Source organism: Cryptotermes secundus, unplaced genomic scaffold (assembly GCF_002891405.2).
Source record: "Cryptotermes secundus unplaced genomic scaffold, Csec_1.0 scaffold631, whole genome shotgun sequence".
In the NCBI taxonomy this organism is placed as follows: Eukaryota; Metazoa; Arthropoda; class Insecta; order Blattodea; family Kalotermitidae; genus Cryptotermes; species Cryptotermes secundus.
Genome location: NW_019742970.1, coordinates 660,058 through 679,205, shown reverse-complemented (window position 1 = coordinate 679,205; position 19,148 = coordinate 660,058). Strand labels below are relative to the sequence as shown.

The window sequence follows — 19,148 nt, the reverse complement described above, 5'->3', positions numbered from 1 at the left end:
CTGCACCTACTCAAGAACTTACCAGCATTTTACGGAACACGAAGGTTCATTACCGTGTTCACAGGAGCCTTCCACTGGTCCCTGTCTTGAGCCAGATCAATCCAATCAATACCATCCCATCATAACTAAGATCCATTTTAATATTGTCAACGCACTTACATCTTGGTCTTCCCAATGGTCTCTTTCCTTCTGGCTTTCCTCTTCTCTCCAATTCGTGTTACATACCCAGTACATCTCATCCTCCTTGGCTTGATCATTCTAATTATACTTGGAGAAGAGTACAAGTTATGAAGCTCCTAATTATGCAGTTTTCTCCAACCTCCTGTCACTTCATCTCTCTTCGGTCCAAATGTTCCCCTCAACACCCTCAGTCTATGTTCCTCCCTTAATGTCAGAGACCAAGTTTCACACCCATACAGAACCACAGGCAAAATTATAGTTTTGTATATTATAATATTCATGTTTTTAGACAGCAGACGAGAAGAAAAAAAGTGGAGCTGTGTCTCCATGGCGGGCTACTTAATTAATTAGGCGCAGGGACAGCTCTGCCTTTACCTTGTTTTCATACTTCAAGGGGGTGGTCTACCTGTCGGGAGGACACGACGCGTGTCCGGCACATGTCTAGCCTATCAGCAGCCCGAACCACATACTGAACTGGGATAAACATTGAGAGGGTTGGCAGCAGTGCGTCCTGCTATCGATCTGCCACGCCCAGGAACCACGCTGCCCTTCGCGTTTGTTGTGACGCATCACAGGGATCGGGAAGGATCAGTCTGTCAGAACTCTCTGAATTTAAAGAATACGTACTTCTGGGGTGTGTTGTCGTGTAATCTGGATAGGAACCAACGTTTCGGATATATGCGCTGCCTCCATCTTCAGATCACAGGCAGCTGGTTCCTCCGAAACGTCGGTATCTATCTACCAGACTACAAGACATGACGCCGTAATATTCACCTACGCGACAATCTCAAATCTCTATAACCACTAATGTCGAAATTTGACGTTTGGGGGTGAATGGGGGGAGTTGTGGGTAGCCTCCACTTGAAAGGTTGTCACATGGAACCTGCCACTCCGAATATAAACTCTTCAATAGGGCCTACGTTCTGTTTTGCACTAAATGCATAAAGTGGACGCGTGACGTGAAGGTCTGTCCGTGTCGTCGATGTTCTGATATTGGAATATAAAGAAAAACTTGCCGAGTCGTTGAAACTCCTTTTCTATTTTCTCGGGGACATCTCATTGTATGGAAGTTAGCGCATTGTGATCTGCAATTTCTGCCTGAAACACTTTTAGATTCGTGAGAATTTAACGGGATACAAGGAAAATAAGCAGGAATCTTACGCGTTACAACTGTCCGGCTGTATCATGGATACACGGACATAAGCCAATGGAATGAATACAGTATTGTATCGTAGCCTCTTCCTGTTGCAGATCACTTATTGATTCCTCTTAAAATTAGTATCCGCCCTTCATGTAACTTGCTTTTTAAAACCTTTGAAAGTTTTAAGCTTAAAAATCTCTTCTGCATCACAGGCGTGTCCACAGTACATGTTTCGACCAACACTGGTCATCTTCAGTTGTCTCTAAAATTCATAACGGCTACACACGACACAACAAGAGGAACTGCCCATCAGCAGAGGACACATGGGCCCACAGACGAGGGCATATCCCAAAAACTGAACTTACGGACGAACGCACAGCAGTTTCATAAGGCCCGCGTTGGTCGAAACATGTAGTGTGCATACTCCAGTGCTGTAGAAGAGATCTTAAAGTTTTACAAAGCAAGTTGCATGTAAAGGCGCGTCCACATTACTCGTGCTCGTGCGTCAGAAGCTTACTGCTGCCGGAAAATCAGGATCTGGAGCTGATATCTGTTGCGAAGAAATGCGAAGGCTTTGTATGCAAACAAGTTTGGGCGTCCACTTCGTCAGCTCCAGATCATGATGGATTCTGACGCACGAGCACGAGTAATGTGGACGCGCCTTAAGACTGCTAGCAACCAACCAGGACTGAAATAATGAGGTGTGCGGAACCACAGGAAGAACTGAGTGGGCCGCTTCGTCAGCAGACGTCTGGAGCCCGTCCAGACTGTGCTCACAGCAATGAAGAAAGCGAAGAGCAGAAGTGTGAAAGGAAGATGACAACAAAGAATAAGACAATGGAGAAATAGAGGAGGGATCAGGAAATAAAGGAGAATGAGCAGAAGGAAGAAAAGAGGAAATGGGATACGGGGAACTCGAGAGAAACATAAGAAGTTGGGGACAGCGGAAGGAGAAGACGCAGAAGAAAAAATAAAAGTAGAGAAAACAGAAAATCGAGCACTTTTCTTTTTTTTGTCGTCTCAATTCCTACAAGGGGACAGATGCAACCCGTTGCTCGTGACTACGAACCAGTCTCACGAGTGTAGGGTAACAGCCAATAAAACTGGAACAGGTTTGACTCTGGCCCTCGGAGGACAGAAAAAGAAATGCTTTCACTTCTTATGTTAGCAACGACATACTTATCTTGCGTTCAAAACCTGATTTTCTGGACTGGGCGTAGCGATATCTCGAAACGAACTGATTGTTGTGAGCGGTGACTTGACTTCAGCCAGAGACAGGTCGGCACAACGGACGCAACTCTGTCTGGCGTCAAACTGGCATTTCCCCAGTGAAGAGAACATTTCCGGTAAGAAGGAAAAAGACTGCAAGAACCGACACGAAGGATTTCCTCTTGTCCGCAGGGAAAGAATTGCTGACATCATAAATTCAAAGTGACAGAGCTTAACGTACAAGAATATTGTATTTCAGTAACCTACTGCATTTGTTCAGGGACACGGTATAGTGACGGGCTATGGGCTAGACGGCCAGGGTTCGATTCCTGGAAAGGTGAAGATTATTCTCTCTTTCAGCAGCGTCCAGGGCTCACCCAGCCTCCTATCCGATGGGTACCGGGGGCGATTTCCCATGGGGTAAAGCGGCCGAGACGTAAAGCTGACCACTCACCCCCCTCCAGTGCCGAGGTCAAGAATGGTGGAGCTATACCTCCACTCCCCCCCCCGTCTTCACGGAGGAGTGCTTAATTGCTGAAGCGCATTGACATCTTGTTAGCGCATTTGTTCATCACTGCATACACATAGACACATGCAATACGAGCTTTAGTACAACTTCACAAAAAGTGCCGGCCACAAACAGGGCCGCTGCATGGGCTCCTGGTATGTAAACACAACCGGTTCCGGCTCCACGAGCCACCATCCTCATGGTAAAATTAAAGAACACAGAACTTCTGCATTAATTAACTAACGCCATGGATGTGAGTCTCTGGTCAGCTACGGAACCCGAAAGTTCATTATCACCTTTACAACAACCCGCCACTGGTCCCTGTCTTGAGCCAGATGAATCCAGTCCACAGGTCCTGACACGTTTATTTAACACCCATTTTAATACCACTCTCTCAATCAGATATTCCCACCAAAAAAATTGTATGCAATTTTCTCCCCATACGTGCTATATGCTATGCCCATCACATCCTCCTAGATCTGATTACCCTAAAAATATTCGGTAAGGAGTACAAATTAAGCTGCTCATTTCCTGTCAATGTTAGGACCGCGTATTCTCCTCAGAACCGCGTACACGAACAATGCCAATTTGTGTCCCCTGATGTGGGACATGAAGCTTCATGCACATGCAGATCTGGCAACCATGGAGGAAATGGCGAATCACACGACTGTGTACACTTCTGGACCGAACCCTAGCCTCAGGAATGGAGAGGCTGGATTTATGAAGCTGGAATGTGACGTCAGCGTTTCCCGTAGCGCCACAGAGCATCTTACCGCCATGCCTGGCTGGCAAAAACAGCGACGCCCTCTGGTATCTGCAGATGTTCCTGTGCAAGAACCGTTTCGCTAGTTCAGTAAGCAGTGTATCTGATCCACACTCCGGCCCAGGCGTCTCGTAATTTCCGAGACTGACCGAAGTGCGGACAGTTCACCTCAACAGTCTCTGCCGCTCTTCAAAACAAGAAAGCGTGTCCCAAGGGACTCGGACCCGAGAAAGAACGCGCTTGCAAGGGCTAGCAGCATATGCAAAAGACAGAGCTGTCCTCTCGTCAGAGAGGGCGCCACACAAAAATAAGACCGTAAGTGTCAAACGGTAATAATTAATATCTGGTCACGAGCCCCATGACTTACTGACTCACCGTCAGTCGCAATGTGACTTAGACTTTGACAGAGCTGGCGAAGGCCAGCAGCGATTATAAACGACAGACCCGTCCTCTCGTCAGAGAGGGCGCCCCACACCAACAAACCCTCAACAGTCTGTCAGTAATAAAAATCTGGACTTGGACCCCAGATGGGGGCCTGACACCAAGAAAGACTGGCCGACTAACCGGCGGCCGTAACATAACTTTGACTTTAACTTGAATTGAGAGTTGTAGCTGTGGCAGGGGACAGTTCGAGAACCCAGAGGAAGGGGAACGTCTGCTGTTGGAAGCCGCTACCAAGCAAAGACGAGTAAAGACTGAGAAGACTTTATGTGTGCTGTAGTTACAGTAGTCTTTGGAGTGTGTTACTCAGTGAGACTGTCAGTAATTACGAGTGTAAGAGTCCAATAAATCCCATTGCCAATCCAAACCTCGTCCCTGCTCATAACGCAGCACGTGACAATATTCCACGTACCTGATATAAACGCTGGAGTAACGGCTCCGACGTATTTGTGACACAGATGCCAGCATAAGGCTGTATGGCCGTGTTCATACGTTGGTTGCCGTGGAGACGAGGAACTGGAGAAGGAAGCATTTCATCTCCCTGTAATCACATGCGGGCTGTTTTCAAAATGAAGCGGGCTCTCCCGTTACTTCTTGCCACTCCGTGGCGTAGATAGTTTATGGGCACCACAAACACACCAAACGTTACACATTTCTGAATCATTGCTCTTAATCTCTGCAGGAGAAAATAAACCTTCGGAACAGATCTGTACAACTGAAGACGAAATATTGTTGTCCTGTGTGTAAAAGTACGTAAATCCCCTGCACTTAATTAAGCATGTAGCCATGAAGACACGTGGAAGTGAAGCATTTGTTGACCCGAATACATTTGGAATTACTGGGTTTTTGGACTCTTTCCATCGTCCGGAATTCTAGGTAATAGAGGACACGACGTTTCGGAAACTGGATGTGTTTCCGTCTTCATGTGAGAAAGGAAGACACCTACTCAGTTGGGCCCCTTACAAAGCTCTAGTCTCAGTCACTGGTCCAGTGTCTCCCCCCCCCAAAAAAAGAACACACGTATAGAGTCCAGACAATAACATGTAGGCCTCTTACAGCCTCTTGATTGGATCATGGGAACGAATAAGTGCGGTTCGGTTGGGCTGTGTGGGACGGGAAGCCCACACTCGGGCTACCCTCTGATCGAACCCACATCCGGCAGCCACATGCGGGTCCTCACGGCGTACAGGCTCAGCTGCAGGTCGGCAACCGACACAGATCACAGAGTGTGCTAACGCTATGATGCAGGGCACACTGAAACATCGATACGTGCTCAGCAGGTCAAGAAGTTCCCTGTTCGATCCAGTTCCCATTTTCACACAACTCCTCCGGTATCAATTTTATTATCATCATCCCATTTGCGTCTTCTTTCCCCTTTCATTGGAGTTTCTAGGCCAAAATTCTGTGGATATCGTGATCCTCCACGAAATCGATATAGCGACGGGCTACGGGCTGGACTGCCCGGGTTCGGTTCTAGGCATGGCAAGACTCTTTCTTCACAGCGTCCACCCGGGGTCGGGAGCTCACGACCTCCATCTAGTGAAGAGGTCGAAAATGGTGGAGCTCTACCTCCACCCCCATACGCCTTTATGCATAATTAAGCGCAGGGACACCTTTACTTCTATCTTACTGCTCCAGAATATGCGACAAGCACTTTTTTTCTAATATCGACGTGGGCCAAGTTCACAAACGAAGCAACTTGACTGTGACAGCAGCACCGGGCGAGATGGCGTAGCGGTGGTGCTCTACACTCATATTAGCGATGTGTCGGTTCGAATCTCGGTCAGGACACCGGCCATCCTCAGTGAGGTTTATCGTGGGTTTTCTCAGTCCAAAGTCCGGTATAGCACCTCGAGTAGGTTACGACCGCTCTTCCAAATGCTTTCCAGTTCATTAACATCCGTTATCCTTTCATTTGAGGCTACAGAGCAAGTCACATGATAGGGACAATGGTCAGTATGACGATGTTGGCTGCACTGCCTCGCTCGGACAGTTGTTGGTAACACCCCCTCCGCCCCGCTAAATCACACCCGGTGACACGCGTCCTTTACAGTATTTTTGTGTCGCAAACGTGAACCCGTTTACGCAGTACCGCGTTTCGTAACGCAGACATCGGCATCACGCCAACCGGAACACACATTGGCGCGCCATCCCCCTGCCTTCGGCGGTAACAACCTCTCGCGCCTCAGTTGAACCTCGGCTGGGACAGTACGCTGGAATAGGCCACAGCACTTCCGGTTCATCATTCGTTAAGCTGCATATCGTCCGACGCTATGAAATCTGCAATAATGAAAGAGTTGTTGAATGAGCTAAAATAAAGAAAAACCGGAATTGCGCACGTCTTCACATACTCAAGCCCGGTAAATATAGTGATCCATCACACATCTACACAATCGGCTCACAGATGGCGGTGAGGTTGTCAGCCCTTTAACCCCCAGGAAGATGTCCTGGTACTCATTTCTGTTAGAGGCTGAGTCGACCACAGGGCCACAGTGCAGCTCGAAGGATTAGGTCAATTGAAAAACCCAATTATCTCATCGGTAATCGAACCTACGACCCCACTGTATACCTAATATTAATAAAAAACTAATGTTGTTTTATTTAATTGTTCATGTGTCCTGAATACTGTAGCGTGATCAATAAAAATACTCTTAAAGGACCTAAACATAAGTTTGTAAGCAATATGTCTCCCCCCCCCCCGTCATGACATTATAGGGTTTATGTAATCCCCGTAATAGCATCCAACGAACAGTCCGATCTGGAGGTCACTCCATTTCACGCATTCCAGGGTTCCAACATGGCCGTTCAGCGTATAGCAATAGGTTCCATGAAGCTACGCTGTGAAAGAGCGAACAAACGTGACTTCAACTGAGAAATTTGTGTGCTGGAAATTACCAGTATGGTGTATATTTTCGCTTAGGATTTTTCGTGGCTGTACTCAGTCCCTCCACGTATATGCGGACAGTACAACATTAAATCAGGCTACGATCGATTCCTTCCACACCTTTTGCAATTCATCGACGATCAGTCATCTTACAATACCACGCTGTACCACGCGAACTATACCGACCGAGCGACCGCCGCTTGTCGGCGAAGTTAGTGCCAACTTTTTCGGATAGAGGGTGTCGCGTGGTCAGCGCAACGAATCCGCACGGCCTTTACTTTCGGTTTTCTAGACCGGAGCCGCTATTTCCTTGAAATAGCTCCTCAATTATCCTCACGAGGCTGGGTGGACTCCGTTCCAGACCCAACCCTTCTCAGAAAATCTGGTAGCGCCGGGAATCGAACCCGGACCTCTGGATCTGTAGCCAGAAACTCTGACCACTAGACACAGCGTCGTTAATTTCTTTTTTGGGGGGGGGATCTTGCGACGCTCTCCTTATCCAGACTGTACACTCTCACACGGAAGAGTGACTGATGAGTGGCGAAGCGCTGTGAGGTTCAATCCTGGCAGTCTCCTGGAGGGAGCGATGAAACCCATGAAGACTTCAGTCACGATAGGCGATAACGCGACTGAGACTCGAAAGGGGCACCTCTCGAATGCAAGCAGACAGACGGGGCTGAACTCGAAGCGGGAGCTCCAAGCGCCGGAACTGGCCGCCCAAAACTGGGGCACAGGGCAGCCCGTGCCGTGTGCCAGTTTCTCTGCATTCTGCGCTGCTCGGCTCGGGTCCACGGTTGGATGAGGCCCAGGGCCGCGCTGATTAACGTCGTATCAAGGACAGCTCTCCACTTTCTTCCGCAGTCTTCACTGTCTCCCTGGGCGGCTTTCCAAACTGTCGCGACCTGTGGCCGGGTTCTCAACAATTACTTCACGTAGAGCTGTATCCAGACACAGATCGGCAAATCGGTAGCAATTTCTTATAGGTGCGTTCGGAAAATGTGTCTGCAGCCGGCGAAGAAAATTTAGCGAATTTTTCTGTCTCACAAGTGTACAGGAACTCATGAACCACTGGAGACGGAATTGTGAAATTGTGTACAGAGGTACAGCTTACACATGCCTACATAATTCTGCTTTACACTATGTGTATACTCGTATATCCAACAATTAAAAAGTGAGCCGGGTTAGCTCAGTCGGTATAGTGTCTAGGCTATGGGCTGGACGCCCAAGGAGCCGAGTTCGATTCCCGGCAGAGGCAAAAGATTTTTCTCTTCTATATAACTCGCAGACCAGCTGTGAGGCCTTCCCAGCAGGGGGCAGGGGGGCTGCTTCTCCTTGGGGTAAAGCAGCCAGGTCGTGTAGCTGAACACTCACCTCCATGTGCCGAGGTTTGGAATGGTAGAACTATACCTCAATTCCCCCATAAGTATGCTACTTAGTTGATTATGGCAAGGGATAACTCTACTTTTGCCTTTGCGGCAGTTAAAAACATGGCGACGATGCTAATGTCTGTAAGAGCTATGAGCATGCGCAAAGCAGTGCGAATCTCTGTAAGAGCTACGAGCATGCGCAAAGCAAAGTGTATTGCGGTGCGGTATAGATGAACACGTTTCTGATGTTGATGTTGCAGGGTACCGCTGCTTCAAGGCCGTCATGTTCCTGACGGGGTTTATCTTCGGGTCCATCATCGTGTACCTCATTTGCCTGCAGGAGAAGCTGATGCCTGTGTACGGGAACGCAGGTACGGTACTTCCCCCCAGTGTACGCCGTCGGACAAACCGTGCTCACAGTAGTCTTCATGTTACGTCACCGCTAGACATTTTCAACATATGGTAGGAGTCAAAATCTCCATACCGGAGCTGTGAACACACAGGGCGTTTCTTCCGTATGATTGCCCACTCAAAGTATGGCGCGCCCTAGAGACATTTTAGGCGAACAATAACTTGAGGCATGGCCATTTTGCTAAACCATGAGCATATTTCCAGTATATTCCCACTTCTAACAACTGCCGTAGAGAAGTACCCAACATAGAACGGTTCCGGTTTCTCTTAATATCAGTTTTCTTGTGTCGTCACGTGTCAGTTGTCTTCAGAAGATGAATAAGTTTCCTGCAGAACTCACTCACGTGAGACGTGATGTTCTCACGGCGGTCACCGTTGAGATTTGCAAGAGCACTGGGAATGTCCAGAGGCAGGCGAAATGAAGGCGGAAGCCCTCCAGCTGCATCTGCTTCAGAAATTCCTTGCGAGAAACAAGTTTATGAGCGTGGTCACTGGTTCATGACAATACACTCACCGACCTGCCATTACCGTCTCACCGTGTGAATCTCCCCTCTTTCTCAGCCATAAAGTGGTTCATAACCTTCACATTTTCCGCCTTGCGAATCCCCGGTCTTTTCTATGGACAAGTTAAATTAATTTCTTGGTTTCGATGTTCTCATAGCCGTGACTGCGAAAGAAAAACATCTTCTGTGATGTAACACTGCGTAGTCCGACGAAAGCTCACCGATGTTTCGGAGGAGCATAGTGTCACAATTTTAGTGACAATATGGATTTTGGATTGATGTTCAGATTTATTGGGCCCCTTGATATAGCGCGTGGATACACTTTACAACACACATACTAGTTTCCACAGTCACGTCCTCACTAGCCGTTCCTTAGCAGCGACTTCAAACGGCGGACGTTGCCCTTCCTCTGGCTTCCCAAACTGTCACCGGCCTCAGCCACCAGCTTCTCACATCAACAGCTCACAACGATTGAACCGCAGAAGACCTCTAACTCGCTCACTGACCAACTGCAACAGATAACTGGCCCTACTTATAACGTCGCGGCACGGACCGCGTAGAAAACGCCGTTGCTGTTGCAGTGAAATTGTTTCCGTAGAAGCATGGTTGTTTTCGGAGCCGTTACTTAGCAACGGCTATTTTTAGATGCCTAATTCGCGGTCGTTTCGTAGTAGCGGGTTTACATGCCACAATACTATCTTCATTTTAAAGCGGACGAGTAGGCCAAGGAAGAAACCTTCCAAATAAATAGCAACACTTGCCTTTGCCTTGTGAAAGAGTGGTCGGTATCCATTAGATAGGAGGCTGGATGGGCCCCTAGCTGCTCTGGAAGCTATGGGCGAAAGAAAAGCGTGTGGCCCCGCCGAAAACTGAATCCTGGTCGTCTAGTCCGCAGCCAGTCCCTATACGTCCACTGACTCACCTACCTCTGCTCCTCAGTATTGTAGAGTGTAGAGCCTTTACTAAGAAACGACCGCGAGATAAGCAAATATACCGGAGCCGTTTCTATCCAACGGCTCGGTAAACACGTTCCCGCGGCAACGGATACGCATACAAGAATATATGTACTGTTGGAAACGGTGAGACTGTTATAATTACTGTGTTAAAATCCGTTACCAGGAAATGTCTAGCGGAGACAGAAGATTTTATATGTGCTGAAGTTACAGTGACTGCGCTGACGAGGATCAGCAGCAATTCTAAACTACAGACTCGTCCTCTCGTCGTCAGAGAGAGAGAGAGCCCCACATCAACAAACCCGCAACTGTCACACAGTAATAAAAATCTGGTCTAAGTCCCAGATGGGTGCTTTATTCCAAGACAGACTGGTCGACTGACCGTCGGTAGTAACGTAAGACTCGACTCGAAGAACAGTTCAGTTAGAAGGGAGCAGCCGTTCAGAGAGGACTTGAGCCCAGAAGCAGAGGAATAGGCATTCTTAGAAGCAGTTACCAAGAAACGTCTAGTGAAGACATTGCGGGCTGGAAAAGGCTTAGCGTGTGGAAAGTAGAGATAGGGCTATAATTAAATGTAATTGCAAGTTAAGTGTATAGTGTTCAATAGACCCAATATCCAATCGAAACCCACGACAGTGTGAAGACTGTTGTGAGCCGAACTGGGCACTGACTCTTGTGAGCCCCCGTTTCCTGTCCAGAGAAGTGAGTGGGTGCTGTGCAATTGCAGGGGTGGCGCTGGGGGCTGGCCTGCTGTTCGGCCTGATCACGATGTTGGTACAGTACGTGGGGCTCTTCATGACGGGGTTCCACACCGGCCTGTTCTCCGGGGTCGTCGCCCTGGCCACGGCTGAACAGTTCCGGTGGCAGCCAACCACAGTGTGGACCAGTGCCGCCGTGCTACTCGGCGCCGGCCTCCTGGCTGCCGTCCTCAACCTCTACTGGCAGAAAGGTAAGTTGGCGGGTGCATGCGTCCAGGAGAACGCTCGCCAAACCGAACCCTGTAGCGGCTTCCGTGTCCCGCACCCAAAGCAGCGCGTCATGACCCCCTTTCAACAATCCCAACAGTACCAGAGGAGTGAAATTAACTTATCGTTATGTAACATCCTTCATCTCGAACTCAGTTCAGCCCTTGTTCCGGAAGTGTCGTCACTGTTGTGCTGTCCCATCACAGTAAGGTCATGTGAGAGCTGGAGTGTACTATGTCCATCAACACCAATTTTCGGCAAACCAGGTTTGAAGTTGGGGAACCAACTGCAATTTAAATGCGACTTAGGGCGAAACAGGACCACCTCTATGGTCTAGTGGGCAGAGTTCCTGGCTACAGGTCCAGAAATCCCGGGTTCGATTTCCAGCGCTACCAGATTTTCTGAGAAGTAGTGGGTATGTAACCGGGTCCACTCAGCCTCGTGAGGATAATTGAGGAGCCATTTCAAGGAAAAGTAGCGGTTCCGGGCTAGAAACCCGAGATTAACGGCCGTGGGAATTCGTTGCGCTGACCACGCGACACCCTCTATCCGCTAAAGTTGGTACTAACTTCTCCGACAAGCGGCGGTCGCTCGGTCGGTATAGTTCGCTTGCGGACTACAGGCCACGGAGTTTTGTTTTATGGCGAAACACGGTTCGAAATACCAGACTCCAGTGCTCAGGCGACGAGATGTGTACAGTAGCAACTGCAAGAAATACCCAATATTGGTACACTCCAGACTCATATTCGAGAGGTGTTCGGTTCAAATCTCAGCCGGGTCACCGGTTATCCTGAGGGTTTTCGTGGTTTTTCACCAGTCCCTCCAGGCAAAGCCGGCCCATGATGACCGCTTCTTTCCAAATCCTTTCCAATTCACTGTTCATCAGTCTGCCCTGCCAGAGTCGAGAGACCCCGCAGACAGCTAAACTCTGTGTGTTGCTGCAGGTCTGACAGTGCTGGGGACCAGTGTGTACGGAGGTGCCATCATGGCGGGTTCGCTGGACTACTTCGTGGAGAAGTTCCTCATGGTCAAGTGGGTGTGGGACAGAGTAGCCCTGAAGCCCAGCCACGCACCTTGCTGGTTCGGCTGGCTCATTCTCGCTGTGTGGCCACTCATGGTCGTCGTGGGCATCAGCACACAGTGGGCAGTCACTGGCCGAGGGATTCACCACCAAGAGCGTGAGTGGCCAGTGCTTACACTGATTTTACTCATACTCCGGACAGGATACATTTTTTTAATAATTTCAAATTTTGGTTTTAGTATTTGCTAAATACTTTCTTATTTTAAGAACTGCGGATGGCACGCGGTAGCGTAGTAGGTTGAGGTACTATGCTACAAGCCGGAAGGTAACGGGCTCAATTCCCGATGAAGTCACTGGATTGTTCAATTGACCTAATCCTTCCAGCCGCACTATAGCCCTGGGGTCGACTCAGCCTCTAACAGAAATTAGTACCAGGAATATTCCGGGGGGTAAAGGACGGCCGGTGCGTAAGGCTGACAGCCTCAACGCCATCTGTCACGAAAATGCGGGAAGCCTCGACGTCTCACGATCCTATGAGTTTCCACGGCCTGTTACAGGGGATAGCTTTACCATTCTGAACGTGAAAATGCACATGCAGAAAAGGCAGAAATTTAATATAAAGCAGTAATGCGTGCTGCATCAAACTGTGTTTCAAAATTACGACAGCCATGTCTTTCGTTCCCTCTCCCATTTGTGGGTATGGGAGGTAACACGGACGGACAGGCAAGCGGAAACGGCGCATCTAATACGGGTTTCGAAACGTGGCTAAGAAATATATGAATTAAGTGCGATAACAACAGATGAACTGCAGAGACTCGACGTCCGGTTCGTACCGCTCCTGTCCCACAGCGGGGCCTGTTGGCTGCAAGTGAGGACTTCGCGTGCCCTCGCAACTTCGCCCCACAGCACATATCTTCATGTGTTCCCTGCGGGACTGATGACTAGGAACAGGGCCGGTACTGTCGTCATGACAAGCAGCTACGGCACTCACGCGGGGAACCAGAACACGTCTGTCTTCAGGAATATAACGCAGAATATTGTGGTGAAAGTCGACGTTTCGAAGAAACATATCACCTCCATCTTGAAGCTCTGGTTGCAGGCTTCTTTACGCTGATCTCTTGCTTGGTTTGAGGCGAAATGTTCCCCTGGAACGTCGGCTGACTTTCAACTAACTACATAGCTATATATCCCAGAAGACAGAAATCTTCAGTAAATAGAAGAATAGCAGCTTTCAAAACCAAGGAAAAGATCACGATAGGCTGCGTTCAAATGGACCCGAGGTCTACACAGCCTCCTATCTAATACGTACGGGTCAAATGAAACCGGAGCGTAAAGCTGGCCAGGGTCCTCCACCTAATACCGTTAATAATGCGCAGTCGGCTGGTCAGTCAGTGTGTGTGTCACGCAAGACTTAACTTCTGGTTCAAGGATTATAGAGTTAAGTCACAATTATAAACAGGTCGCTGAAACTTCCGTGGTCTTTCTCAGCCTCTCGCGCCCAGACATGTCTTAGGATTCCCCGCACGGTATTGGATACAATTTCTGCTTCCTATTTGAAGATCCAGGATTCAAATCCCAGTGCAATTTCAGAAGTGAAAACAATGTCATTAAATAACCACACGAGCAATAACCTGCCAGTGACACATGGCGAGAGTTCGTGTGACCTGCGTTAAGTGGGTTACTGGGGCAGAGTCCGGACTGGTTCCTGCAAGCCGCGCACTTCGTTTGGGACTGATAACAGAGTTAACAGCAGTGCTCCAAGTCCATGCCGTATTACACGAGACTGCTCAAAAGACCAGGATAACGAAGGGCTACGGGCTGGACGGCCGAGGAATTGGGGTTCCATTCCCGGAAGGGGCAGGAAAGTTTTCTCCACAACTTTCAGATCGGCTCTGAAGTACATCCAACCTCCTATCCAGGGGATGCCAGGTGTAAAGCGGCTGGGTCATGGCCACTCACTTTAATCTAGTGCCGACCTTACGAATGCGCGGAGTTAAACATCAACGCCCCATTCTTCTTCATGACGTGGAACTTGATTAGTTAAGCACAGGATCAACTTCGCCTTTTTACCTACCCACCGACCTACCTATCTATCTATGGCTCTAAAGCCCTTTACTGGACCTTGGCCGCTTTTTCAGTTTCTTGATATTTTAAATAGACGACAGGACCACTCGTACAGGGGATCAGCCCGCCTCAAGGCCGCTACCTGAACACAGAGTAGCACAAACAGAATAAACACAGACATATCCATGCCTCAAGTGGGATTCGAACCCACGATCCCAGTGCTTGGGCGGGCGAAGACACTTCATGCCTTAGACCGCGCGGCCACTGTGATGGGCCTTTACCTACTCAAGCAGTCCACTTAAGGTAAAGTTGTCGCTGTGCTTAACTAATTAAGCACTACAACTTGAAGGCGCAGGGGACATCGATGTATAGATCCACATTTTCTTGACCTCGGCACTAGTTGGAGGTGAGCAGTCAGCTTCACGCCCCTACCGCTTTACCTCCGGGGAAAGAATCCCAGGTACCCATTGAATAGGAGGCTGGGTGGCGTGGAGAAGAGAAAGTTCTTGAACCTCTCTGACCCCAGTCGCTATACCGACTGCGCTATCCCGAAGTCCAATTAATAATTTTTATCTCAAAGAAAAAAGGTCTCCGCTGAAGAGGCACTAGAAGGTACATTTCATTTTTATGTGGCACCTGTGTGCTATTTTGGCATGCGCACGGGAACGAGGGTAGGTTGGACAGCGCTTTCGATGGCGTGAATTTAACAAGCATTCCGGAGTGTCTCAAAATAAGTGAGCTTCACGATTATGTTATATGAGACACGATCTGTTTTTATTCTTACAACTTTTACTGAAGAAGCCCTCTTCACAAGTACCGAAGATGTATTTAGGCCGTTACGTGACGATGTGCATCTCAATGTGAAAAGCGCAAATGATAACCCTCATGTAACTGTAGTGTAGAGCGGCCTCCGTAGTCTAGGGGTAACGTTCCCACCTCATGACTCAAGGTACGCGGCGGAGGTCGTGGAATTTTTAAGGGCGGAAAAATTCAGGGAACAAGTCCTCCGGGACGGACTTTAAGCCGTGGGTTCCGTGTCGTAGATTTACGGCACGTAAAAGATCCTCATGTCTCTAGGAGACCTCTAAGCAAAATTAGGTAAAAAGTTTCCCGCCCAAGTAGTTTCCAATGCCTCCGATAGATGGGGGAAGTATCGGGTACCACTGCCAGTAGAGGGACTGAACTCGCCGGCTGAACGGGGCCGATAGCGAGCACCAGTACCGGAAGGGTATGGCGACTGGGAGACTATCAAAGGGGGACGTACAATAGATCAACAACTGGTCGCGGTGCATGGGGAAACCCACCCCCTCCAATAATGAATGAATGAACTGTAGTGTACATCAAGTTCTTGAAATTCAAAGACGCGAAAGTTATCTGGGTCCTTACGCAAGTTTGTTCTTAAAATGAGGTAAAATAAATTGAACTCGTATCACAGAACTTATGCATATCAAGTTTCATCAAAATTGCTTAGTCAAATACTCGAAAGATGGGTGCAAAACTGGATTTTGGCTCTTAAGATGAACCACACCAATTCAAAATTAGGCCTTGCCATAACTCAGGCGGTTAGTCGCCGGCTTCCCACCGCGGAGGCCCGGGTTCGAGCTCAGGTCAAGAACATATGGGATTTCTGGTGGACAATGTGGCAGGTTTTCGCCTAGCACTTCAGTTTCCCATGCCAATTCTCATTCCACAGACTGCTCCACACACTCATCTATCATCCGGGGCTGGTACAGTAGGCCAGTTAGTGGCCGACGTACCAAGTAGACTCAGTTTCACCCCACCCCAAGAAAATAAAAAAGGGCTTCGCAAAATTTTGTTTAAGTCTGTGGCACCAAGCTCCCTCCAGATCAGTACGACAGTTCTGCCGCTGTTCCTTGCGGACGGATCATGAAGCAGGCAGCTGTTTTTTATTATTATTTTCAAAACGAGCCTGAAAAGAAAATGTAACAATGAATTATGTCATCAGTTACGATGAAGTGTATTTCGGGATTTCGGGGTGATCACCCTAACATTATGTGTTTGTTGTAGTGGTGCCGTCCAAGAAGGCGCGTCACCTCAACACGCAGCAACGAGTGCGCACGCGCGAGCAACGTGCAGAGTTGCGCCAGAAGAAGTATCGCTACTTGTACCAGGTGCGCACAGCACACGGGGATGTCATTAGTCAGGTAGGCAACTGGCCCCTCAGAAATCATCACAGAAACTGTAATTCTATGCTGTTTTTATTTTACTTACAGGAAAAACTGTATGTATATTCATGGGTTGTGTAGCGGTAACGCCTGTGGCTCGTATTCGGGAGATACCATCCTACCATTTGATGCTATATAGTCTGGCTATTAACGGTGTCGTGAAATAGCAGTCTCCCAAACAATTACACATTTCAGCCTGCTGTATCAAATTCCTGCCATCATAACATATTTCTCTTAGATTCATTTCAATGTTGTCACGTGTAGCTCGGGGCTACGGGCAGTACAGAACTATCGCTGATTTACACACTTGACAGTTCACCGTTACACACGCACTAGTATCCCCAGTCTTCACTAGCCGCATCCTGGCAACGGATTTCATAAGTCTCACTATCACTTCAAATCACGCATGAAGTCTTCTTTTCACAGCGTAATTCCTTTCTTGTCAATTCTGCTCAATCTCCCCTGACTGCCAACTCTCACAATTCTATTCCTCTACTCCCAAGCTGATATCGTGGCAAGCTAGGGTCACGAAACTCGACTCGATTCTTCTCAACCGAACTCTTCTTTATAACCATTTTGCACGGACCACGCAGAAAACACAGCCATTCTGTGGTTGGGAAGGCGTGTTTACAGCGTCGTTGCATATTCGTTGCCACGGGAATATATTTAGAGAGTCGTTGCCTAGCAATGAACATTTATTCTAACTTCACTATTCTGGCTTTTGGGCGTCATATCACAGTAACGTCACCCTATTCAAACATGTTCTCTTAGCAAGATTATTTTCACTAGGTTCCCCTTGTTACATCCTATTTTCATATAGTCTCCTTCAGATAACTTTTTTAAAATACTAGGAGAGTTCGTATGTCAGAGTATGTCATTATGTAGTGAAACAGATCATCATCGATTCAGGTATGGAGAGCTCTGTGCTTGGACAATAAAGGACACCAGTTTGTCACTCACTTTCAGAAAACCTTCATGTGAGAAATTTGTAGCTAGTAAGGCTTATCCCACGGCTCATCCGTAAAGACCATTGATCGGTTCGCATGTAACAGTGTAGCACGTCTTCGTCACATGCTAACACAATATTCTGCTGTTTGGAGGCATGCACTAATGGACAATTTAAATCCTGCCTTGAATGACTAAGCTGTCAAACATATCCTGTTTCAGAGTTATGTAGAAGCACTTCAGAGGAAAGTGTGCGGTCCAGGACCTGAGTCGAACACCCTGCAGTCCGATTCAACCCACCTCACCATCCTGGCAGCTGACCAGACTCAGCAGTTGACGGCACTCACTGAGTCGGAGGATGATAGCAGGGATCTGTCTGCAGACATAATCCAGCTTGACAGGCGACATCATGACTCAAACCATGGTATCACCAGACCGCCCTACCGATAGTCCTTGCCAGTATCATGAATGAAGTCAGTGTACATCGAAAGTTACCATATCGATAACGTCAGACAGTTAAGGGACAGTGTGTGTAGCAGAAGCTAGAAGTGGTTCAGTTTACAGAACTAAAAATTCCATTAATCTACATACACCGTAATGGGTTAAATAAATGACATGTGAACAGTGTTCTGAGCTGGCACTGTAATAGATAACCGTGAATGCAGAACCATATACGAGTTATCTGTCCAGCAAGAATCCTGGTATGTAATGATCCAAAGAGTGCAAAAACAAGTATAACAAATTAGTACTAGTGCAGAACATAGTGTCATAAGCTACAAGCAGTGTTCACATAACCTCTACAGTACACAAAATCCTCACAAGGAGCACAGACTCTCTTGCTGTTGTGAGAGTAGCAACAATATGTAGCACAATGCAAAACAAGTCCACAATTAACTGGACTGCACAGCAGAGAGAGGAACAGGGACAGAGACCCTCAGTAACCTACTGTTTCCAGTTTTCATATAGACCCACAGAAAGAGAGCAACATCAGCAGTCAACCCATTGTTCTTGCTGTGGAGCAGACATTACTCAACATAAACTAGCCAAGAGGAAATGAGATGTGATATAGGAAGGTCCAAAACACATGCAATCCTGATTTCAAATGTGCATACAGTCAAGAGTCCATTAAACAAAAGTACAAAGCCTCAAACCTTTGTCCCACTCACATTCTCCATGTCTTTCCTCTGTAGAAGCAAAACAAACATAACCTAACTCTTATTAGGCTCTCTAAGGTCAAAAGGAGAAGCGTGGGATTGCTTCACTTCATGTGTCACATTATTACTTACACAGTAACAGCTGATTAGGATCTGCAGTCTATTTGCTTGTAGTTTATTTAAAGTCACCGACAGTAACGTAGGCCGCATAGTACAAAATGGCTAGATGATAGAGAATTGTGAGTCAGGAGGGTGAATAATGAATTTGAAAGGATGTGGGGGGAAAATTCGGTGGCCTACTTTAAGGTACTTGCCCAACATGTGTCTGGAGGGAAAGAGGAAGACAACAAAAACCTGTCAGAACAGTTGGCATCCCAGCCAAGACTCAATGCAAGTCAGAGGAATCACCAATTCAGCCAATTTGCATAGTATGTGGTGATGGGAGCTCTAAGA

The 19,148-nt window shown here is 47.9% G+C and overlaps 1 protein-coding gene across 3 annotated transcripts in view; it reads left to right on the top strand.

Annotated features, from left to right (window-relative positions):
* LOC111873592 (transmembrane protein 198) overlaps positions 1–18,650 on the top strand; it is a 62,864-nt gene extending 44,214 nt beyond the window's left edge. For all 3 annotated transcript variants that reach the window (XM_023868426.2, XM_023868425.2, XM_023868427.2), the window contains 5 exons: positions 8,754–8,864; positions 11,088–11,309; positions 12,270–12,503; positions 16,439–16,575; positions 17,764–18,650. In XM_023868426.2, the coding sequence (XP_023724194.1) occupies positions 8,754–8,864; positions 11,088–11,309; positions 12,270–12,503; positions 16,439–16,575; positions 17,764–17,991 (932 nt within the window). In that variant the 3' untranslated portion in view covers positions 17,992–18,650. The remainder of the gene's footprint in view (positions 1–8,753; positions 8,865–11,087; positions 11,310–12,269; positions 12,504–16,438; positions 16,576–17,763) is intronic.
* Positions 18,651–19,148: the final 498 nt, after the last annotated feature.